The 25,625-nt window shown below is 37.7% G+C and overlaps 1 protein-coding gene across 3 annotated transcripts in view; it reads left to right on the top strand.

Annotated features, from left to right (window-relative positions):
* Positions 1 to 18,818, top strand: part of Ent2 (Equilibrative nucleoside transporter 2) — a 196,829-nt gene extending 178,011 nt beyond the window's left edge. For all 3 annotated transcript variants that reach the window (XM_089108471.1, XM_089108470.1, XM_089108469.1), the window contains one exon: positions 13,459 to 18,818. In XM_089108471.1, coding sequence (XP_088964597.1) covers positions 13,459 to 13,576 — 118 coding nt within the window. In that variant the 3' untranslated portion in view covers positions 13,577 to 18,818. The remainder of the gene's footprint in view (positions 1 to 13,458) is intronic.
* Positions 18,819 to 25,625: the final 6,807 nt, after the last annotated feature.

The raw sequence follows: 25,625 nt of genomic DNA, 5'->3' as shown, positions 1-25,625 counted from the left end.
TCAACTACTATAATTGGATTTGTAGGTATTAGAAGCGGCTGGGTGTACTGACATACTGACTGCTTATTTTTGTTTTTGCCGATATGTTTTGGCCGAATTCATCATTCACCGAAATTTCAAAATTAAGTTATTTTACCTCTTGGGTTGCGGGAGTATGGGGTACAGGGATGGGTAACAAAGTCGCTTCAGTTTAGGAAGAAATAGGGATGGGGAGATGATGCAAGAGAATGAGAAATTTTGCTGAGTGGTAGCAATGTCAAGTCACGAAAATATAGGGAGGAAGGGCGATTTTGTCATTTTCCAACGAAATTACCAAGAAAAGGGCATTTTCTATTGAAATACCCCGAAAAAGGCATTTTTAAAATAGAGGGGGGAGGAACAACATCCAACATCAAACATGCAAGATGCCTGCTGGCGTGTATTCATGTTTCATTTCCATAATGTCTGGTATCTAGTAACGTAATAAATACGTAGTCAAGGTATAACAGCTATATAGCCTGACGTAACTCTTTTCTTTCTATATAATATTGCCAAATCAAAAAGGTATATTCACATCCTTTCCCATTCTACAGATGAAAAATCAGGTTTTACAGGAACAACTAAAAAAGAAAACAAAAACAAACATATCTGGCCCCATAAAAACTGGAGAGGGAACAGGGAAAGGGAAGATGTCCCCCCACTGCTGAGTGGATAGCACTGGGTGGTGGATGTAGTGGAGATATAAAAAGTAGAATAGACTGAAAAATTTCACAGTCAATTTTTTTTTTTCTGAAGAACAAGCAGAAGATAAGGCTTAGAACCGCAATTAAAAGGCATACAATACAGATGTTCAAGTGAGCAAATTTATGTCACCGATAAATTTGGTGCTTTTCTCGTCTGTCTTCAATTTCTTCCAAAAATGTTTTCATGAATCTTACCTGTTAAGAGAAAGCTTACTCAGAACATTTGATCTTTATAAAAGAAATTCAAAAGAAGCAAATACAACTTATGGAATAATAATAATATCCCTTTTGATTACTTATCAGTTTTAAACCTACACTCATTTAACAATGTTTTTTTAATAATCGTGAATTAATCGTTCAATAAACAGGGCAACAGTGCAAACATACTTCATCATCGTCACGTACGGCTTAAAGGCACTCCTGATACCCCCCCCCCATTTTTTTTTAACATTGCAGGATAGATTTGTTGATGATCGGTATTATTTAACTTCTGTATATTAGATAATATACCTTCTGTCTCTGTATTTTGTCTGTGTATATCATTAGGATACTACAATACATGATAATCAAAGCGTTGAAGTGTGGCTCCGAGACATGTTTGGTTTGAAAAGTGGAGAAAATTATACTAGGAAGTTTTACAGGGTAATACTACTACTACTAACAACACACTACAGCACCAAGCCATCTGGAGCCAACACAACTGCTCATGGTCCCCCTCCATCCCAATTTATCCGTTGCAATCTCTTTCCGTCCCACCCGGGGATGACCCCCGGACGAACCTTTTCGTTCGGCCCCAAATGGCTGGTCGAAAAGAACGATCTTTGGCCATCCATCATCCGCAAAATGTGTCCTAACCATCTCAACCTTTCTCTCATTATAACACTAGAAAGTGGGATAGAACCACATTTCAACCATGCCTCTGGAAAACATCAATCAAATCATCCTCCGTCGTTCGAAGTACCGGCGCACCGTTTCAGAAGAATACTTGACCACTGTTATCACTATAGCTTCCAATGCTCTAATCTTGGTGCGCAGACGTATTCTTCCAAGCTTGTAGTCCAGGAAGTGTGTAAAAAAAACGGGCCTAACCCGGAACAAATTACAATAGAAATGATTCTTTCACTACCCAACTCAGAAAAATGCGCTGATTCCAAATATGCAAAGTTTGCTCATCTAGCTGTTTCACAAATATGTTTTTTTGAGGTTGAGGTTGATTTTGAGGAGGTGAAATTCGTGTTTCCATATAAAGGCGTACAACAACAGAATTGATGTCTAGAATAGTGTACTAGATCACGGTGAGTATGAAAATCACCTTTATTTGAACGTAAAATTAAAACTTTCACAAATACGTTTTTTTGGGGTTGAGGTAAATAACGAGGAGGAGAAATATGTCTTTTGCAAAAATGCATAGAAACCACGAAAAACAATATGCATTTAGGGGTAATAAAGTACGCTGAATCTGAAAATGATCTCTAACTGCAAGGATAAACAACGATTATCAATATTTAAAGGGGAAGTATGTGGGAGGAGGGTGAATTTTCTCATCTAGTGTTAAACCACGCTGAATCTGAAAGAAATCGGTCTTTAAATGTAGAATTACAACTATCACCCATTTTGATGGTTTAATTAACGATTAAAGCATTCTCAACTTTTTCAGTTATATAATATACAAATGTGATAAAAAATGAAATAGCAACATGCATAGATCTTCGTTATCTTCGAGATCATCAACTCCGAGAAACTTAGTTGTAACACAGTTCGCACAACTTGTTCCCTTGCAAGCTCCACAGGCCCAGGGGCATTTCATTAAATTTCTTTTGCAAGTACATCGCATATTTGAGCAGCCGGTTTTGCATTTAAAGTAAAAAACTGCAAGGAAACAGTTAGGGGCATCGGGGAGTTCACCAAAAATAGGGCGATATAATCCATTCTGAATTACCCAACCGAACTGGCCAGGGTCGAGATTACATCCCAGGGTTTTCCACGATTTAACTTGCAAATAAACTCGAAATGAGTGGAAGTTTCAAGCATCACTAGTGGGAGGGAGAACTTTAGACTCAACATATGATGAAGATGCTGTGACTTTCTCGATGAGTTTCAGATAATGCAATTAATTGAGTGTTGAAATTCAGACTGTGCACTTAAACAAAAGCATCATTGCTTTCTCCCCAGCTGCTGAAATGTCGTGCTTGGTGGATAGTGGGTCCATAAAAACTTTAGCGGATTCGTAAAACTCGTTGTTTTTTTATCAGAAGCTGTAGTCCCGCTGACTTCCCAATGCCATAGACACGAGAAGTTGAATCGCACCCAAAGAAGGTATGGACATACAGGTTTGTGCTGCATAAACGAGATCCTAAGTTTATTTTCGTTGCATTTATATCCCAAATGCTATTCTTTGAGATTTCAGCTCAAGGTTAGGAATAAAGGTAAATCGCTTGGATATCTGTCTGTGCGTGATAACAGAGGAGTATAAGCAGATCTGCGTCGTCTCCAACCAGGACAGTAGGCATAAGAGAAGCAGATCGAACTGCGGTTAGAACAATGAGAAGATCAGCGTCCCCTTCTGCTTGGTATACCTGACACCCAACTTTGGTCCGGTACTCACTGGTCATGGCTATGATGGCGTGCTTATTCTGGAAACTGCTTAGGAACACTTACTTCTTTGTAGAAAAGACTATATTTCTGCATAAATTGATCTGCTGGTAGGATTGTGTCCCTTTCCGTCTCAAATGGGTGATATCTTTGATTGAAGGTGCTTGGTCGTATCCGTCGAAAACCACCGACGTCCTTTGAGCCCCGTATTTCCGTGCAACGTAGTCAGCGTACTTCTGGCAGATACTATCATAAGTTGAGTTTTTTTTTTCCAAGGAATTCGCTGAAGCAGTGCCCCACCATCGAGAACTATATGCTTGTCACTGAAATCTTTGACGAAGTCTGCAGTTTTTGGCCGCTCATGTGCAAGTAGATGCCACAACATATTGGCAAGGGAAAGCTTATTAGCTGCTTGTAGAAGTCCTTTTACTTCAAAAAGTGACGCAGGCGGTGAACACAATTCATACTTAAAGTATGACTCCAAATCATCTTCGCTATTTCCAGCAACTGTCACCAGCCGCTGAAACAAGAATGCTGGATCAACGGCAACTGACTGTCCGTCAATAACTGGTACAGCTTTATTAGCAAGCGTTACGTCCACAGACTTTTTCTTGAATGTGTACGTGTTGGCGTTTTCCCCTGTCACGCTATCCATGATTTCTTGTCCGACGGATCTAGCTGTGTCGACGTTGACTTTTTCATCAGCCGTAACTCCGGAGGTAATGTTTCGCAAGCTCGGGTCTTCTGCGAAAGGGGTATTCTCAGCAAGAAAGCAAAGGAGCTTGCTAATGTCATGGTTGTTGCGTTCAATCCTTGACTCTCTAACTTCTTTGTGATGTTCGCTCGTCTCGTATTGGACCTTAGCAAAAGTTTGCATCGACGAATTAATTGCACTACAATTTTCTGCTGAGAGTAAACAAGTCAGCCTCTGCAACTCAGTCATGCAGGTTTCCCCTGTAAGACCACCGTTAGTTTTCAACCAGTGCATGAGGACCTACTGAATGACCAGATCTGACGACTAACCTGTCTGACTATTTTCGGATCTGCGGATAACATGGCTAAGATTCTGAAAATTGTCAAACACGTCAGGATTGGTAGTTTCTAACTGTTTCATGTTTTGCAGGTACACCCTGGCAGACTTCGCATATAGGAAGTGGTTGGACGCTGCGAAATAGGGCAACATAGCTTCAACTGCCTGAAGGTGAAGATCCCAGTTCCCCGTACGCTCTGCTTGGATGAACTTCTTCAGTATGTCTATCATTTCCATATATTGAATCCACAGTTTCGCCGTACGTGACTTTTCGGAAAGTGACTGTTTAAGAGAAGAAAATTTCTTGGCGACTTCCGCCAGGGACAGATTTTCCTCTATACTTCGCATGTCTGTGTGACCTTCCAATGCACCAAGATAAACAGTGAAGAACTCCATAAGCTCGTCGGAGGCACTGAATATTTTTTCCGTGTCTGCTGAATCAGCGCCATCTTCAGTGCCGTAAAGTTCAGTGAAGAGAAGTGTGTTCAGTGCCCAGTCAGTGAGAATGTGTCCTCGTATAGCTCTGGAATAAGCTTTCCCAGAAATAATTTTTAGAATAGTATTTGGCGCATATATTATTTCCAACGTGTCTTGAAGTCCAGAGCCTTCCATAATCCCTCCAGCAGCCCCAATGTAGCTCATGAGTGTGTGGAAGCCACCCAACCAAAGGAAGATTTTTTTATAGGACTTGCATCTGTCTCGGCAGCAATAATGGTAAGAGCTTTCCAGTAAAGTGGCTGATCGAAGGACAGTACTGGAGTCGCACCGTATCTGGAACACTGTTCGCAAACGAAGCTGAGTGTTGAGTAGATACAAATGGGATCACTTGAGCTCATATCTATCAAGGGCATGAAGAGAATGGAGGCTTTCCCTGTGTAAGAGCCTGACTGCATATCAACATACAGCTCACTCATAGCTCCCTGCCAGCCAGGCAAGGGCGCAGGAAAAAGTCTAGACATCTTCCTCAGCAGGTAGGAATGTGTTGAGGGATCCAGAATTGAGACTTGTGGTAGCGGATCATGCTGAAGGTTAGGTTTTCCTAGTGTCTGTCCTAAATATTTAATGGGACTTCGGTTCGGTTTAGTTATCTGCCTTGACGTAATAAACTTTCTCCTCCCAAGTACTGTTGAAGACCTCAACAGTGGCGTCACAGAAAGAATTATGCCCATGACGTGAAAAGTGCCGTTACCATCAAGGGTTTAGAAGTTGTGTTCGACGTTATCAGCTATGTGCTGCATGCAGGAAGTTCCTTCCAATCCTTCTATATTCATGCTGTTAGAAACCACAGCGTTACGCTCGAAGAGCTTCGTCTTGTAATATGATGAGCTGAAACCCATAGCACTGAGCATGTCAATTAGAAAGCGGCTGCCAAACTGATGATGCAACTGGACAGCTAATCCAATCTGAAGAGGTGGTCTGATTGCCTTTGGCCGACAGGCTTGTAACATTCACTGACCTATTGACGCAACCTTCCTGTCTGTTTTGTCTCCTACGAACAGAGTGTTGAGAAAAAGCCGCAAAGATGAGGGTAGGTATTCGAGGTTGTCTGTTATCTCCCCGAGGTTTTCAGAATTGGGATACACATCTATTTGTTGTTTAATACCTTGGGCATCACTTTTGATTATAGCTGCTGCAACTCGGACGATAGCTTCCTTCTCCAGTTCCACGTCGACATTTTTTGGTTTTAAGTAATACTCGTGGAGAATGGTATGAGCTGTGGCTCTTAGCGTAATGACGTTCTGTCTGCCGTTTATCTCTGCAAATACTGCGCTTTCACCAAATCTATCTTACATCTTCTTTTTCATGTATCTATCACTATATCCAGAATCCTGTGAATCACCCATGAGCTCGTTCATCATACTAACAAGATCATTCAGCGTTAGTTGCTCATCATCGTTAGCCTGGAAAAACTCGACATCTTTCTCGAACGCCTCGTTCTGAATCAAGTTCTGTGGTCGACCAGATTTTCGTTTTCCAGACTGTGAAGGAATTCCGCTATACTTGTTGGGGATATTACGTTCCGTTAGAAAGTTTGAGTAGCAGGATTTGTGGTAAACTACATCAGCAGCGTGTAGATCGGCAGTGGCAGCAAGAATTCTAGTCATCACTGCTCCTGACCAGTCATCATTTCTCTTTCCCCAATACTCTTTTAGTGTGTTTTCAAAGTCTATCGTTCTAATCTTGAAATTGTCTTCTTTCTTCTTCGGTCTGTCAAAGGTAACTGGCGTAGACCAGAAGAGACAATCGGAGTTGAAGTTGAAGTTTCCAGATAAACGGGAAGATTCTTGCCCCTGACTTTGTTTCACCTGCGACAACGATGACAAGTACTGTTCAATAGATTTCTTGTTTGTGAAGCTGGACCTGCATGACGTATGGACAGGATCCCCAGTAACTGCTGTGACATCTTTACGCTTCCTTGATCGACTAGCTTCATTCACCGAGTCTGCACCTTTCTCTCCCAAAACAACCTTTCCCGACTCTTCCACTATTTCTTCTTTGCAAATGATACAATTCATATCGACAATTTAAAGTTTAAGAGTAGTTATCCATACATTCATCGTTCAACCTAAAAAGATATGGCTAAATTTAAACTGGTTTATTGTTTCTAAGAGAGAGAGAGAGAGAGAGAGAGAGAGAGAGAGAGAGAGAGAGAGAGAGAGAGAGAGAGAGAGAGAGAGAGAGAGAGAGAGAGAGAGAGAGAGAGAGAGAGAGAGAGAGAGAGAGAGAGAAGAAAGAGAGAGAGAGGGCGTGTTTGATCAGCAGGGTCAGCCAAACTAAAACGCCATAAGCCATAGGAAACGAAAATAAACCAGAACAACAATTCCAAAATTACTGCGGCTTTAGAAACTGATTAAGATCAAGCATTTTCAAAAATACCATTTTACCAACATGGACAAACAGGAATTAAAAGTCACCGCCGCGCGAGGGGCTTTCCCACTGGGACTGCAAGGTACCTAATATAGAGTCCATCACAGCGGACGTCCAAAGTGATTTATAAGGTTTTTTTCTAAACCAAAATGTTTTATTACAAATCAGCAAAAACTCTTGCAGTTTTTACTCTGAACTTTTTATGCTGTAATCTGCTATCATAAATAAAAAACCCCGATTTCTTACCTTTTTTGAAAAAAATGAAACAGCAGAACTTCACCATCAGCTAAACAACTCTCACTGACTGAACGCAACTTTGACCTGTTATCCATTAATCGACTGGCCAGATAAGGCAAAACACAATGGAACAGGTTTTATCACTGTAATGATAGATTTAGAATCGCCCGAAGGATTTTTACATTCTGTTATTGTTAGGTCCCGTCAGTCACAAAAGGGTTATGAAACTGATGGAATATTTAGATGAAAGTTCTAATTTTACATTCAAATAAAGGGGATTTTCATAATCACGAAATAGGTTAACACCTATTTGGTTTATGCCTTTCTGCATTAAATTCAGTTAATTCAGTGACATAGTTGATTATCTGTAACCTTACTTCCGGATTTTGCCACCAGCCATCAGGTGAATTGAACTTTTTAACCCTTTATACTTACCAACCAAATAACTAAAGGACAACCAATTAAGTGACAAAGTTGACTAACTGTGACCTTAATTCCGGATTTTGTCACCAGCCATCAGGTGAATTCAATTTTTTTAACCCTTTTGATTAATCAACCAAATGACTAAAGGACAACCAAAGGACTTTAAGAGAGTGTGTCCTGAGTGTAGATTAGGGCAACAATCAATTGCCTGGTATGTTGTACATGCAACTCTTCCATTTGTGAGCAATGTGCGGCGATAGAACGTTCCCAATGGTATAAGAACTGGTTACGTTTGGATTGATTCTTGAAACAAAACATCACCAAAAATCAAGAATACACCACTCCTAATTCTTCGAAAGCTAATGATACCCCACGACGCCGATTGTCAGGAATAAATTCTTCAAAAACTAGCGATACCCCTCGACGCCGATTGTCAGAAATAAATTCTTCCTTAATAGAAATTTTAGATGATATCAGGTCGTCCCCCCTTGCCCCGACTTGCCAAAGTGATGCCCAGTGATGGTAAAGCTTTCATTGCAACCCATAGCGAGTGTCAGACTACTTCCCTACCACGATTAACCAGTGTTGCCAGTTGTCAGACTGATTTTCTGCTAGAAACTAAAGATGCCAGTACCCAGACGGATTTTGAATATAATTGTGAACCTTCTAATGATGCCTCCTGCCAGACTGAAAATTTTCCTTGTGGCAATTGTGATTCCAGCCCCCTATGTGACCCTTCCCTTCCCTCCCTTTTAGTGCTAAAAAAAACTCGAGTTCGTTACCAACGAAATTTCTACTTTCATTGATCTTAGGGAGAATATAATTAAGAACACACTTAAGTCTGTGAATACGAATAAAAAAAAAACACCAGTTTCAAACCAACTGCAATTCAATCCACAAGCAACAACCCCCAACACATGAATATTAATGAAGCAAGTGTCAACTCAAATATGAACTTAATCGGTCACCTAGTTCCAGAGGTCAGTGACAGCTTAAATGAGAACTCAATCAATATTCCAGATCCAGAGGTCAGTGACAATTTAAGTGTGAATTCAGCCAATATTCCAGTTCCAGGGGTCAGTGACAACTTGAGTATTATTAGTAAATTGGTTCCTGAAGCCAAATCAGGAAAGAATGCTATTGCCTGCCGATATCACTTGGCCAACAAGTGTATAAAAAAGAGTGATTGTACCTTTGTTCACCCTTGTATGTCTTTTTTAACTACTGGTCACTGTAACGACAATTATTGCTCCCTTTCCCATTCCAGACCATGCCATAAATTTCAAAGTGGCTTTTGTTTTGAAACTAAGTGCATGTTATTACATTTGAAAAACAGGGATTATCGTGCTATAGCCTGGCGCAGTAAAATTTTTAATAGTAAAATAGTTACAAGTTCTCAATCAACCCAAAAGCGGAGCCCCCTTCATTCAATTAATAAAATTAGCTCGCCAGCGCATGCTCATCCTTTTTTATCCCAAATCCACCCTGCTCACTCAAAGAACTTCCACCGTTACCACCCAGAAAAAAAAACATATTCCCAGCAAAATCCCTTCCCTCTTAACACTCCAGTTAACCCCTACCAAGTTGAACCCCCTGAAAATACCACCGTCTTATTTCCCTCCCTTATTTTCCCGCCTCCGACCCATGGGTTTAATCCCTCGTGCCCACCCTACCAGGGTGACTCTGGTCTGAGACCTTTTGCATTTAATAATTGTTGTTCTCAATATCCAAGTTTAGCTCCCGTCAAGAAGTCCACTAGAACCCCTGACCCCATCTGTGATATAAAAAAAAGTAAAGTATAAAAACGGTACCTTCACAAGTCGGTTCCGATCCCTCACACTTTTGTTAAGCAACGCTGAAAGCCCTAACTTTAAAAAACTCAATGAATTAGATACCCTTTCTAAAATATATTGATAAGACGTAATCGCGATTTATGGAGTTAAAGTTCAAAATTTGCACATGTTAAAGATTAACAATTTTTCTCAATTTATCAAACTGAGACCTGAAAACCACCCTCTGGGTAAGAAAGGTGGCGGAATTCTGTTCTTTATCCGTAATGATTGATATCCAAGTGAAATCCCAATTCCGTGTCTTAATCCCTTTGATGAAGTTATGTGGGTGTGTGTTCGACCTAAAGTCTTACCGCGTCCTTTTAATTTAATTGTCCTTTGTTGTTTTTATTACTCCCCTAATCAGAGATCCGCTGACAAAATAAATTTTATTGAAAAATTACATGCAAGTGCTGACTTTGTACTATCTAAATACCCAAATGCAGGAATTTTCCTGATGGGTGACGCAAACGATATAAGACTTGATTCTACATGTAACGCTTTTAATTTAAAACAGGTCGTTAATGTCCCTACTACAAAAGGCAATACTACTCTTGATTTAATTTGTACTAATCTTTCGAAGTTTTACAAACCCATCTCCACTCTGCCCCCTCTAGGGGTTAGTTACCCCTTTAGCTTTTTCCTATCTCCGCTGGCTAAAGTTAAACAGTCGTTTTCTATAACTGAAACCGCTTATAGACCTCTCACTGACTCACGAATTTTCAATTTTGGCTCCTGGATTACTGCTGGAAATTGGTCCTCTGTTTATCAAACAAATGACGTTGACTACCTGGCTTTGTTCCTTCAAAATCTATTGAGGAGTAATTATGAATTCCACTTCCCTGAGAAAAAATTTAAAACGTTCTACAGATAAGCCTTATGTTACTGAGTCTTTTAAAAAACTTATAAGAAAGAAAATCAATTTTTTCAAATCAGGTCGCATTGCTGAGGCTAATAATCTAAGGAGGTTACTAAAGAAAAATTTAAGAAAAGCAGCTTCTAATTATTATAATAATAAAGTCAAAGATCTACATTCTTACAAGCCCAAGCAATGGTACAGAAAAATTAAAGATATATGCGGAAAAAGTCATTCCGAAATTGATTTTCATTTCCCTGAACCCCCTAATAAGACTGCCAACGATCTGAACCTTGCTTCCATCGTGCAAAGTCTCCCCCTTTCACTGGCTTAAGTCCAACTATTCCTCCCAATACTTCCTTCCCCTTTATTTCTCCCTCTGATGTTATAAAAAAAATTCTTGAGCTTAGAAAATCATGTATTTTTCCCTTGGACATCCCAGTTGACTTAATTAAAGCCTTTTCGGAGAAAATTACTGAACCTTTATCAAATATTTTCAACCACATCACAAAATTTGGTAAATTCCCATGTTGCTGGAAGCAAGGTTTTATAACACCTGTCCCTAAAAAATGCACTAGTCTGACTTTTGCCAAAATTCGCCCCATTACGCTCACTTCTGTTTTTTCCAAACTTTATGAAGGTTTCCTCTGTGACTGGCTTAAGGATAAAATTTGTCCGCGTTTTGACACCCGGCAGTTTGGTAACTTAAAGAAAACTTCTACCACCCATTACCTTGTGCACTTAATGCATACCATCGTAAGTAACCTTGATAAACCAAATGTCTGGCTGAACCTTGTCTTAGTTGATTTCCAAAAAGCTTTTGACCTCGTTGACCACACCATACTAATTCGTTCACTACTGGTTAACTTTAAACTTGATCCTCTGTTAGTAAATATTGTTATATCGTTTCTTTCAAATAGATCCCAAGTTGTTAAATACAAAGATATTTTCTCTAACCCCCTCTCTGTTTACTCTGGAATTCCTTAAGGAAGCTCATTGGGACAAATCTTATTTATAGTTATGGTTAAAGATATTGGTAAGGAATTCCCCCAAAGCTGGAAGTACATGGATGACTTGTCAATCGTTGAAGCATGTCACAGGAATATTAAAAGTGACCCCCTTGAAATTCTATCCCACATTTCGGATGAAGCTAAGAACCTAAATATGAAAGTAAATTCCACTAAATCAAGTATAATGACGATAAATTTCTTGAAATCTATACCCGTATTCCTTGACCCTATCCCCCCAGATATTTCTGTGTCTTCCTTTAAATTACTTGGGGTTACAATCTCCTCTAATTTAAAGTGGGATATCCATGTGAAAGATACTGTCCCTAGAACTAATTCGTCCATGTCTCTCCTTAAGCTCTTGAATAAGTTTAACGTCCCCCATTCCATTCTTTAAGGATTTATACTTCCTTTGTCCACTCACATCTCGAATATGCTTGTCCAGTTTGGCATCCTGGCATCTCCCGTGATGGATCAGATAAAATTGAATCTATTCAAAAAATAGTCCTAATAATAATTTTTAAAGAAACTTTAGTACCATACTCGCTCCTTCTAAAAAAAAAGCCAATGTGGAGACTCTTGAGCAGAGGAGAGGAACGTTGTGCCTCCGTTTTGCAAAAAATGCAATAAGAAACCCTCGCACGGAAAACATTTTCCCCAAAAGACACTCCACATCCAGACACCGCCTGCCACGTACTGTCTCTGAACCCATCCCTTTCTTGTCCCCCATCCGTTGTTCTACCTCCAGATAAAAAAAAAACTTTTGTCCCCTTCATTACTGATCAAATAAACCCCTAGTTTTTTTTTTTTTTTTTTTTTTTTGCTGATACCCATGCTGGTGTCCGTTTGGCTCTTCCGTTCCCTCCCCTTTTTAAATATTCTCTTTTAAACCTTTTTAACATTATGTTTATCTCAATTTTCTTTTTTGGTTTTGTTTTAATTTGTGCCTTTTTAACTTTCTTACATTTGAAACTTTCTGTTTTTTAGACTAATGAATGGCTTTGCCTTTCTGATTTTGTTGTTTTTGGCATTGTTTAGCCAGTTTTTTAGTTGTTGTGCTATTTCTATGTCTTTTTTTATTGTATGACCCCGAAATGCGAATTCGGCCCTTCGGGGCTTGTGATAGTCATTTTTCGTAATAAATATCTTATCTTATCTTACCCTATTTTAGACATTAATTTCGTTGTTGTACGCCTTTATATGAAAACATGAATTTTACATCCTCAAAATCAACATCAAAATCAAAAACATAATTTTTAGATGAAAGTTTTAATTTTATGTTCAAATAAAGGTAATTTTCATAACCACTATGGTATAGTACCATATATTAGGCATCAATTTTGTTGTTGTACGCCTATATACGGAAACACGAGTTCTACCCCTTTAAAATCAACCTCAACCTAAAAAAACATATTTGTGAAACAGCTAGATGAGTAAACTTTGCATATTTGGAATCAGCGCATTTTTCTGAGTCGGGTAGTGAAAGAATCATTTCTATTGCAATTTGTTCCCGGTCAAACCATTCCCTTCCTGGACTATTCAATTGTGAAAAAAAAAGCACACTGGGCCTTGGTTATTCTACTTTATCTTCGCTACATCCACCATCTCTGCTGATATTATTACCCAGGTGATTGGAGCTATCCATTTGATCGATCTCCTCGTTACCTTCACTTCCTCCCAGTCTAAGCGGCTTAGTCTCCTTGGCATTAACTTTCAAAACCTATTCTCATATGTCCTCCTTATGTCCTCCTTATGATCACTCTTATGTCCTCCTTTTCATATTATTTTTTTTGATCAGTTTTTAGTGAATTGTAATTTTTATTAAGTAATTCAAATCAAATTGATTTATTGAATTAATTATTTAGATTATTTTTAATTAATTTTCCTTTTGCAGGACGGTGGATCCTGACCAAGCTGCTACAGCAGGTATGTTTGCTGCTGCGTCATTAATAACTGGAATTTTTGTTGGCGTCAATTTTTCCATTGTAATGCCAAAAATTGTTTCAGTTTAAGTGCTCCCAGATATTTTTTTCTAGAATGTGACTCTGTGGCACAAACTTAGTTGTTTTTTTTTTTTGTTTTTTTTTTTTTTTTTTGATTTAGTGATCTCTTTGTATTTCGGTCTCATGTCCCTTTTTTGAACCTATTGTTCCCTATTTTGTACTAGTCTCGAATATTGAATGTCTGATTGGATAAGGGATAATGTTCCATTGTCTGAAACTGAAAATTTTTAAAAGTGAATTAGAAAAATGTCAAAAAGTGAAGTGAAAAATTTAAGGTAATTTCTTAGCTATAATTCATTTTTTAAACTAAAATTAGCAATTTCACAATTTAATTTTCATACAGTTGCTCGAAGGAAAATAATAAAAGTGATTTAGCTGCAAATTTGCATCAGATACAAATTTTTACGGTATAGTTTTTCATTATTAAAACCAATTCTACCATTATTATCATATTCGTCAATAAGATATAAGCTTAAGCCAACCATTACAATAGTCATATAGACAATTTTGGATTAAGGTCTTGGGGATCCCCTTAGATAGAATATATTTTAATCTAAGTAATCCCCTGGTAATCTCAAGTTGTGGACCCTTATCTCTGATAAAGGGAAAAAACGGGTGTCACGTTTTTCCGTTTGTTTTTTAGATACATTGATCTCAAAAAAATAATTTTATTTAGGGTAATTCAATTATTCAGTAGTGCAAGCTTTTAAAATATAAATACTCAAGGTCGTATCCAGAGGGTTACCGGGTTTGACCCCTCCCCCTCGAAATTCATGTCGGACTCGTAAAAAGTAAAGAAAAAATGCATATAAACAAATTTTTGATTATTTTTTTTAACCCTCCCCCACCCCCACTAATGAAATTTTGGGATAAGGCATTGTCAAAACGTATTTAATGAAAAAACAAATAAATTAAAATGAAAAAACACTATTAGCAGGCCCATCAAGATTGAAGGGGCCTAGACTAAAGCGTATATGCTACTAGCCTGTCCGATAATATGGCTTTGCACAGAGTAGTAGTATTTCTTATTTAAAAATTAATTAGTCGGGAAGATTAATATTCTACGGCTTCAAAATACCGGTGATTTAGCTGCGAGATAATACTTTTGGCCTCAATTAACACATTTTATTAGTCAATAATTTTTTCCAATTTTCAAAAATGTGATCATACAGAATCCCCCTTTCCAAGTGGGATATCCCCCTTTTTCAATGATTGGTTACAGGCACGAAAGCAGAAAATTTATTTCGAGGGGAGAATAATAAAAGAATCACTTGATAATTTGGATAAGAAGGGCTTGAAAATTACGATTCCGTGGTGGGCTGGGTTCTGAGTCCCCCCTCCTTGTTTTTGCGCCTGATTGGTTTTATTGTGTTTGCAACTGAACATTTGACAGTTTTTTTATGCCAAGGAAGAATGTACAATTAAATTTTTAAGTAATTAAACAACTTGAAAATTGTATGATATTATGTAAGTGAACATTTTTTGTTTCTAATTATTTCTCATGATGCAAAAGTAAGTGATTTTTAACATGTTTTTGAGAAAAAAAACCCTGGTTTTCAGCTGTTTGTGTCCGAGGCAAAATGTTTTACCGAAAAAAAAAACGGAGGTTATGTTGTAAACAACAACCATTTTGTTAGTCTGTTGTTGTGCAGTGCAAGCGGTGCAGACAGTGTAACTCAGCACCACCTATGTTTTTCATAGTGCTGGTGTCTTGTAATCAAAATGGTGACATGTTTAATTGCCAAATTAGATTTTTTTTTTTTTTTTAAGTTCTGGGTGCTATGTGGTGCGGGACATTGTATAGTCATGTGTGGTATATACGCGTACACTGTCGTGGGGGGTATGTTGGAAGAATCCTCCTGGGACTAACCCAAAGTACCCCTGGGAACACCAAAAATAAGTTGGTTGAAATGTTTACATTTCATATTTTGATCCCCACCCCCCTGGAGATGTACCCTGATACCCTTTCCTCCTTCCTGAATTGCACCATAGTGCAATGATGTATATTATTACTCGGAGGAAGACATTACCTACTTTTTGTGATAAGAGAGGAAATGTTACATCTAGGAAAGGCTCATCCTATGCAGACGTCATTTGGGAGGCGGGAGGCCGTTGAAATAAAAAAAAGGAAAAAACGTATGAAATAACGGGATAAACAATGATGAAAGCGACCCATATAACCTCCCCTCCCAAAACCCCGACCAATCCCCTTTTGTTTCGTAAGCTCATTTGAAAGCGCACATTCTGACACTTTCCTAATGTTTTCAGTAAAGTGCTGGATGAAATTAGCCCAATAACAGAAAACCTGACTTCGGCTCTTGATAATTACCATATTTGTGTACTAACTATAGAGCGTAATATTTGTGTAATAAGTATACAGCATATGTGCTGAGTCTTGTTTTCTCCAGGAAGGACGGGGGTTCTCAACCCAGGTGAAAAAAAGAATCTTTATAAGTTCAAAGCAGAACGCTGTGTTTCTTTGGTGGGGGGAGCTCCTTTCCCCTTCACTCTGTGCCCTTGCTATAAAGTATTGTAATATCATTTAGAATTTACGGATGGTCTTCATTTCTAAAAAAAACATTCAAAACTGTTGCGTAATATGTTGGCTCAAATATGCCAACTAATTATCAAAAATCAAAAGACATTCGTTCCTGTGTTACCGCTATGGGTACTTTCAATTATTTTTTGTCTCGTACTCGCAAAAGAGTATTTTTGTCACTCGATTTTTTTGTCGCTCGACAGGTCTGCTGCCAGTTGTTCCAATAAATCTTTATTTGGCATCGTCATTTTTTCTCACAGGGGCGTTAGCCCATCTAGAAATACAAATATTTGTGATGTTACTTTCCAAAAAAGGGAATGTAATATATTTTGATTTTTGACCCTGGATTTGCAAAAAAGCACTAGTTGTGCTCAGAGCCCTTCCTAGAGTTGATGGTGCCTGTGCCAAAATTAATTAAAGCTCTCCCACCTTGACTCAACTATAAGCAAAAAAAGCTGAATCAAAGTGAAAAATTTAATCAAAGTTCGTAACCCCCCAGCAATGGCGCCCGCGGAAGATGCTCTGGTTGCCCCTCCCCCTCCCTTTGAACGGCTCTGGTTGCACTATTAATATAATTACATAACTGTAATTATCAATTTTCCATACTAACCCACTTTTTATGATTAGTAAAAATCCATTTTTATTTTTTAGTTCCCAGAATTACCATTGATTAAATTTGAAACTGCTATATAAGCTAAGAATTATATTTATATACTTTCTCTGTTTTGTGACCTGGAAGCAAAATTGTCCTACTGTTGGCAAACTCATTCGGAGAAAAACGTCTTTAAATTTTGAATGCTTCTTTTTGAGCGTTCCATGGTCCTGTAATAAAATTGTAATAGCTTAGTTTTTTCGGCTGTTAATGATAGCGAAAATGATATAAACGGGAAAGGGTAATTTCGCTCTCAGGGAAACTTCTGACGTGTCGATTTGGGTTAAACGGTTTTTTTGTTCCCGATGTAGACCGTTTGGTGAATACATTTTGGTTAAGGTTCATTCTCCATGTGCAATATTTTGTATGTTATTTTTCTGCTTTCCTACGGTTTTAACGTATCGACGAAAGAAAATAATTTTATTCTTATGTTGAGGTTCAGCTCTATCCGCATACACAATAAATTTGAAATTTGGTGACCATAGTTTTTTAGGTTGAAAATAAGTTTAGTATTAGTAAAAAATTCTTGAAAGGGGACAATTTTCCTATTCTGTAATTTGAAATTGTATTCTATAATCTCTGCTCTCCCACGATTTTAACTTATCAAAAAAAGACAAAAAATGTGGTATAATTCTATAGCTGAGAGTCAGCTATCTACCGGATTACATTTTTGAAATTTGGCGTTTATGGTTTCTTAGATTTAAAATACGTTGAATCTAAAAAGTCCGAGTAATGCCATAATTCTGGTTTGGTGAATGGATAAACCAAATACTAATGAATCCAAAGATAAGTCCTTTTGTTGTCCTTTTGTTGCAAATAAGTCCTTTTTTGTCCTTTTGTTGCAAATTTCAGCTACACGCTTGTTGTAAAACCGCTTTTTTTTCAGAAGGGATATATACCTTACTGGCAGAAATCTTAAAAAAAATTCTTTTTTACCGAATAGGCTATTTCGCTCCCAGGTCGCGATATGCTACGAGGCAACTCTGTGTAATTGAATTTTACGATTCAAGTGATCTTACAATCAATATCTGATAAACCTCTGACCTTTTTTTATGAGCTATAGCAGTGAGTATGGGTAATTTGCTAGAATAGAAACTGGAGCTAGTTTCGATAAAACTACCAAGGGCTTCTAGCGTTAGGCATTTCTTGACCTTTGCTTTAGTGTAGTGATAAGTTATAATTAGCATAATTGGTCAAATTAATGCAATAATAAATGTCTGATTCCAGTTTCTGAAACAAAAACGCAGTTACAGAACTTGAAAAGAAAATACCAAGGAATTCTAGACGGCGTTCGTAGTTTTTTGAAGACGCTTGCGTCAATCTCCACTTTTATAAGTTGTCAGTACTCTGCACTATAGCTTGTGAAATGAAAACTACGCATATACTTAGTATATTTTTATTTGAGTCAAAAGGGCGTATCCTTAAATTTAACTAAACAACAGTCATGAATGAAGTTTTGCTGAAAGATTGAAGTTGCTCAGTGAGGAATTGTAATTTTATATATATATATATATATATTCACGTTAGAGACAAAAAGGCGTAGCTCATAAGTTAACTAAATAGTGCAATGTATAGTGTAATTAAGATTAAATACAGTTATACAACTTAACTACAACAAATTCAACTTATCTACATGTTTGAAGCTCTCTTATAAACTATAGTCTAACATGGGTATTTATATATTTTGTGTTAGAAGCAAAAGACTTTTCATTTCCCTCCCCCCCCCCCTCCCTTATTTTTTTCATATTTTTGCTGAATCAAAATAACAAACTTTACATCTGTTTATCTACATAGATTATGAAGATTTATTTACAATTTATTGGTTCTTACTATGTAATACCGTTGATTTTTAGATACGCCCTTTTGCTTTGCTCATGGATATTATAATTGTGTGGTATAGATAAGAATATGAATGTATTTAATTTGGGGTATAAAACCAGGTATAACTGATTTTGCGTTTGCAATGGAGACTGGGTAGCGTTATTTTACCATAACAGTGAATTTATTTATGTATGTTTTGGGAACTTGAGAGAATATACATTAGCTTTCCTTGTTTTATATATTTACTATGTTGATTTTGTTTTCTAACGCTAGGACTGGCCAGTTCTGGCCTCGCAAATAACGCCGCGTATTATATATGACATAAACTTGAGTCAATTTAGTGATTTCAGTTTATAATATTTTATTTATTTATTTGATATAGGCTGATTGAACCCAAATTAGGGCAAGTTTCATTGAAACTGAATATGGACACAAAACTGGAAAAGTTAAATGGTCTAAGCGTCCTGAGACAGTAGGTGTCAACTTCTAGTTTTCTGTTGTTTATCCAGATCTCCTACCCAACGTCTGCGAGTTATGGCAAAACCGCCCAATCACTTATAAATAGTTTGGCCTCAGGAAATAAGAAAGTTTATAATGGACAAGAAAGGGTGATTCTTTAGGTTATTTAGTAAAAAAAAACAAGTTTTTTTAACTGAAAGTAAGGAGCAACATTAAAACTTAAAACGAACAGAAATTACTCCGTATATTAAAGGGGCTGTCCCCTCCTCAACGCCTCGCTCTTTACGCTAAAGTTTTTTATTGTTTTAAAAAATAGAGTTGTGAGAGAGTCTAACTTTAGCGTAAAGAGCGAGGTGTTGAGGAGGGGACAACCCCTTTTTTATTTAATTTTGAACGTTACTGAATTAATGGAGGTTTAGATTTTGGCTCACCGTACATGAATAATTAAAATAAAATTTGCATATTAATTTTACTTTTATTTGGTTAAATGGCTTTCTTGAAAGTTGTTTAATTTTATTTACAAACGTTTTTGTTAGTAATAAATATACTTAACTTACGTAACGAACTTCTATATACATATATTTTTAATACGTATATTAGGGGCTTCGCCCTCTAGTCAATACCTTGCTCTTTATGCTAAAGTTCAAATTTTGTTCCAATTCTTTAAAAATGACCCCTTAATCACAAAGGCCGTTTATTAGAATAAATAGCTCTTATGAAAGTACTAAAAAATCTTTGTCTTAAAGAGCGAGGTATTGACTAGGGGGGGGGGGGAACCCAATCATATACTTAATCATTTCTGCTCGTTTTAATTTTTGATGTTGCTCCTTACTTTCAGTTGAAAAACTTGTTTATTTTTTTATTTAATTTCTGATCGTTTTTTTAAATAATGCTAGGATATCCGGTGCCCCCTTCATTGCAATGTCCCTTCCCCCGTGGAAAGATCCTCCCACATAACCCCCGACTCCCCCCACTACCAGAAAAAAATCCCCCTTGAAAATGTCTGTATACTTCCCAATAATCAATACTATATGTAAACATTGGGTAAAGCCCTCCCCCCAGGGACTTTAAGTCATCCTAAAAGACATATTTATTATATTTTCGACCATGCTGAACAAAATGGCTATCTCAAAATTTTGATCGGGTGACTTTTGGAAAAAAATGAGCGTGTTTTTTTCAGTTAAAAAGGGCACTAGAGCTTTTAATTTCCGTTCAAATGAGCCCTCCCACGATATTCTAGGACCATTGGGTCGATACGATCACCCCTGGAAAAAAACAAACAAATAAACACACATCCGTGATCTTTCTTCTGGCAAAAAAAAAATACAAAATTACACATTTTTGCAGGTAGGAACTTGAAACCTCTACAGTAGGATTCTCTGTTATGCTGAATCTGACGGTGTGATTTTCATTTAGGTTCTATAGCTTTTATGGGGTCTTTCCCCTTTTTTTTCGAAAATCAGCCAAATTTTCTCAGGTGCGTAACCTTTGATGAGTAGGACTAAGCTTGATGAAACTTGTATATTTGAAATCAGTATTAAAATCTGATTCTTTTGATATATCTATTGGTATCAAAATCCCGTTTTTTAGCGTTTCGGTTACTATTGAGCCGGGTCACTCCTTACATACAGTTCGTTACCACAAACTGTTTGATCAAAATCCCCTTAAAGAAATAATCTAAGATTGAAATATGCCGTTCAATATTGGCATTTAGCACTGTAAAACAGAATTCAAACAGTAACGGGCAAATCGATAAATCCAAAAATTTGAGAATTTAATGTAAAATTTCCATTACAAAAAATATTATGGGGTTTAACAGGTGCAATTAGCGAAAGGCCTTTTACTACTAATCTACAAATATCTTTATCAGCTAAGTTCGAGAGAGGTACTTCGCGTAAATTGGTTAAAAATAAATAAAACTCAAAACAAAGATTAAATAAATTGTTATTAGCGCGTGTATAAAGCAAAAATTCCCCTTGGGGATTTTAATCCACCACTTGAAATTATTTTTTGCACTTGTTCTAAAGCCGGATATGATTTGGAGGAGGAGAGGGGCTGATGCAATCAATAATAGCTACCAGAAAAGTAGGTTCTTGTACCTTCTGTTTTCTAACAAACATAACTTAGCATGAAAACACGAAAGTTTACAAAGTAACCAGCGTTTCTGTACTTGTCCTAAACACTTTCATTTTAGCTCCAGCAGGGACTCCTGGCCCTTTTCCCTTCAGGACCAGCACCTCTGTACATCTCCATTGAAGTAGGCTTCACAATAATCGCTGGAATTCAAGCCGCATAAATAACTGGGCTACACTTTTAAGTTTATTTGAAATTTTCACCAGAACGAAGTTTTCAAAATATCAAAAATGAAGGGCTTATCAAAAGCGTAAGGTCCCTCTTTATTGTGGGTTGCATTCCGCTGCTTACAATTACAATTACTTAATTCATTGAGTGTAGGGAGGCTACTCCTGATTGGGACGAAATATGTTTCAGTACATCTGGCTGAAACAAGACCTAAGAGAATATTATCCCTGTTTTTCGGATAATCAATCTTAATTCTCTGGTTTACTTCCTTCAGCTCAGATTTTCCATTTTTGGCCTCATCCAACGGCTAAAATTTTAGATATCAGTCAAAAGCACTTAAAATTAAAATTTTCCGAAGCAGATGACTTTGACTTTAGAAAAATCGCATGAGAAATAAGGTCAGAGTCTTTTAAATTTTTCTTTGTCAAAAGATGGAGAATCTTAGGACATTGATTAGCGAAAAATTGGGCTTAAATATACAGTACATAAAGTCATGATATTCAGCAATATATTGAGATTTTTACAAATTTTTTAAACATGTTTAAACCACCAGACAAAAAAAAAAGTCCTAGTGAAAAGTTTATTTTTTCTCTCATGTAAATTTAAGAAATAATGAGTTATACTTTTTCGCCTAGGCATCGTCGATTTTTTTTGGCGATTACATAAATGATGATTTGCGAGCCTCTTCATTTTTCAGTCTATCAACTCCCTCTTTTAACAGACTGTCGGTAGCCTTTTGTATTTGACGCATATTTTTCTCGTTGTATTTGTAGGTATACCTGCAAATTCAACATTTTTCTGTTCTTTTTTTTAGCACTTCTAGTATCTTCTTCTCGATCAGCTTCTCGCTTCTTTCTCATAGCCTCCTCTTCATCTTTCTTGCGTTCACGCTGAACTTCAAGATGGTTCAAGTAACTGGCTTAAGCTCCCCATGCAAGCTTTATCAGGTCACGTGTAATAGGAGCGTTCTCGGGCTTGGCTTCAAACATTTTCAACCCGTCAGAAATTGTCAGCTTCGCAATCAACATTCTTTCTCCCATTGCTGCTCTCTGTTCGGACATAATTGTTCCTGATAGTGCTATCGGAAAACAAAGTGCTGCTTTGACAACGCCTGCAAGGTTTGGGTACTTACGCTTCCCAAACGAATCTTCATGATACAGGAAATGTACCCAATATTCGTCAACTCTCGTCGTAACTGCCAAGTCAGGACCCATATCAAGCTGCTTGAGTTTCCCCTCGTCATCCTAAACATCTGATCTTGATACAACAACTTGCAGTTTCGTAGCTATGAAACCAATATCTTTCGAACTTCTTGCTGTTTTTCTCTCTGTGGGATGAAAGCATCTGAAACTCTTCACGAGTCTGGCAGAGACGCTGTTCAAGGATATGTCTTTTAGCAACTAGGAAGCTGAAGCTCTGAAGTGTTCACATACCCTCATCAAAAAAGATTTCTTATGACGTTCTTCAACATCTTTCAGGTAGTCATAAGACAACACGATGTCCGCTAGGCTCTCCATATTTGACGAATTGTCAAAAAATTTGGCATCTAGCCTCTTAGCCATTGTTTCAGCATTCTTTTCGTTCCAGATACGTCTAGACGACATTAGTATGAGCCCCCTTAGCTCTGCAAACAAGACATGGATCAGGAGTTCATCATGAAGTTTTCCAGTGAACTCTGCAAAGTAGTCAGCACTGTTTGCAACGATCTGACGCCTTCATGATTGGACTCTTCAGAAGATTTGCAATCAACAGATACGAGTTCGAATTCATAAGTCTTTCGTTTTTCTTAGACGTAAACTTCAGAAAGTACTCAATCAATACTTCCCATTCCAAGAGAAACCTTCGCGAAGCTGGGCCAAGTGCAAGCCATCTGGTGGACATGTGCTTTATAAGCCCTACAATTGTTACATTCATTTTTTGCTGTATTTTTCGATAGTACACTGCTATCATCAACTATGAAATACGTCTGCAATAGCTTCTGGTCTCTTTCGGAAAGTATTGTGGACAACATGGATCCTGCATGCCCCGATATCTAACGATCCTTTGCTTTGATCTCCAGTATATTAAACTTGTTAACTGTTCATCAAGCGCCAAACTTTTTATTAACAAAAGGTCTGTCACTCCCTATCATAAGGTTTTTGACACTTAAATTGGTTTCATCAATTGCCTGCATAAGCTCACGTTTTAAATCTTTTGCGTGAACGACAGACAACCCTGTTCACTTTCTCATACCAGAATCCGACTCGAAACTGAAACTCTTTTTTACTAGCTACGTTTGTCGTCTCAAGGCTCAATAAAGCAGTAGGCACCATTTAGATAATCCAATATCCTGATCCTAAAGTGATGTGACAAATTGTCGGTTATGATGTACAAGTTTATCAGCTGCAAGCTTATCAGCTCCAAGAGTAAAGTCCTTGAGCATCCCATCGCCAAACATAGCTTTGAAGGTAGTTGCGATACTACCAAAAGACACAGCAGGAAGATTCGCCGAGACCGTTGTCAGTGCCTAGACAAGTTCAGCTTTCAAAGTGTTGCCCTTCAAGCAAATGAAGGGTAAGTGAGAGTTAGAAGGCAAAGAGTCACCACTAGCGTTAGCGTGAGAAGCTACTACCATCTGTAGTTGCAAAGAATTTAACTTATTGCACAAGTTTTGCTGATGACCCTCTGTTCTAGCATGCTGCTCCAGAGCTTGAATGGCTTTAGAACAGCCCAGTGTACAGAAGTACTAGCTGCAGGAAAATGCAGCAGCATCACTGAGCACTTCAATACGCCAGTCTTTACAGGGTCAACCAGTGGGATTATCTTTCGAGAGCCATTCCTTCAAAAATATGCACTTCCCCATTGTGCAGGTCTCAGTTCTGTATGAGGTTACTGAAAACAGATAAGGAAAATAAAATATAAGCTCAATTTTATGACCAAAATAAAAAACTATCTTTACTTTATCACACCTTTGATAAAAAAAAAACTAATTTCCATGAAAATTGCAATCTTTACATGCACCAAGGTTACAGGTGTAAAGATCCTTTAGAAAGTTTTATACTTGATGAGGGATCAAATGTGCCACCACGTCAAAACTCACGAATTCCCTCCCCATGGAAAAACCCCCAGCAGAAAATTTGATCCCCCCCACCCGAAAATTTATGCATACATCCCAATAACAAATATTATGCGCAAACAATGGGCAAATTTTACAACTTAAAGACCTTTCCCCTAGGGCTTGGGGGGGGGGTCATGTTATACGCGAAGGCAAAGTTATTGGGCATTTCAACTATGATGAACAAAATGGCTATCTCAAAATTTTGATCGGATGATTTTGAGGAAAAAGGGGAGGGGAGGGGGCCTAGTTGCCCTCCAGTTTTTTTGGTCACTTAAAAAGGACACTAGAGCTTTTGATTTCCGTTTGAATGAGCCCTCTCCCAATATTCTAGGACCAATGGGTCGGTACGATCACCCCTGAAAAAAAAAAGAAACACGTATCGTGATCTTTCTTCTGGCAAAAAATACAAAATTCCACATTTTTAGAGATAAGAGCTCGAAAGCTATACAGTAGGGTTCTCTGATACGCTGAATCTGATGGGCTTGTAACCTTTGATGGGTAAGACTAAACTTACAGCAATTTATATATTTGAAATCAGCATAACAAGACAATTCTTTTGATATATCTATTGGTACCAAAATACGGTATCCGTTTTTTAGAGTTTCGGTTACTATTGAGCCGGGTTGCTCCTTGCTTACAGTTTGTTACCGCGAACTGTTTGAATGCCGCACAGCTCAAAAAATGCTTTTTTTTCAAATCATTCCACTCTAAACGGGGCTTGCATTGGCCTGGAAACATAAATTCTTGGGGAAAAAACTTAGCCGTTTTCATAAAAACTGACTTTAGAGACCATTTCTCGAAAATAGTGACCAGCTTTAAAAACAGTGACTTTCAGTTGAAATAGTGACCCGGTTTCAGTTGAAATAGTAGGGGCCCTGTACAGTAAACCAAATTTATCTCCTTCCACCAATAAACACCACTCCTTTACCATAGAATCCATTCAAAATGAAATGGGCTAAACCTGCAGGCTTACTATTATCAATTCTCCATCTCTACTGGTCTAACCTCCTCCTCCCCACTTTGCTGACGCTGCAATATAAGAAGTAAAACAATTGCCTATTTGAATACAATATGCTGACACCTGCACAACTTGTCCTTCTAATTAACTGTTAATTTGCTTCATACACCACAAGATTCCACCATCAGCATTTAATGCCTAACATAAGTAGAAAGAAAAATAACACAGCAA

The sequence above is a fragment of the Artemia sp. Qi Xiang Cuo genome, chromosome 3, assembly GCF_049724085.1.
Source record: "Artemia sp. Qi Xiang Cuo chromosome 3, ASM4972408v1, whole genome shotgun sequence".
Taxonomy (NCBI): Eukaryota; Metazoa; Arthropoda; class Branchiopoda; order Anostraca; family Artemiidae; genus Artemia; species Artemia sp. Qi Xiang Cuo.
The sequence above is the reverse complement of the archived record's forward strand: the minus strand, read 5'-3'. Positions and strand labels throughout refer to the sequence as shown.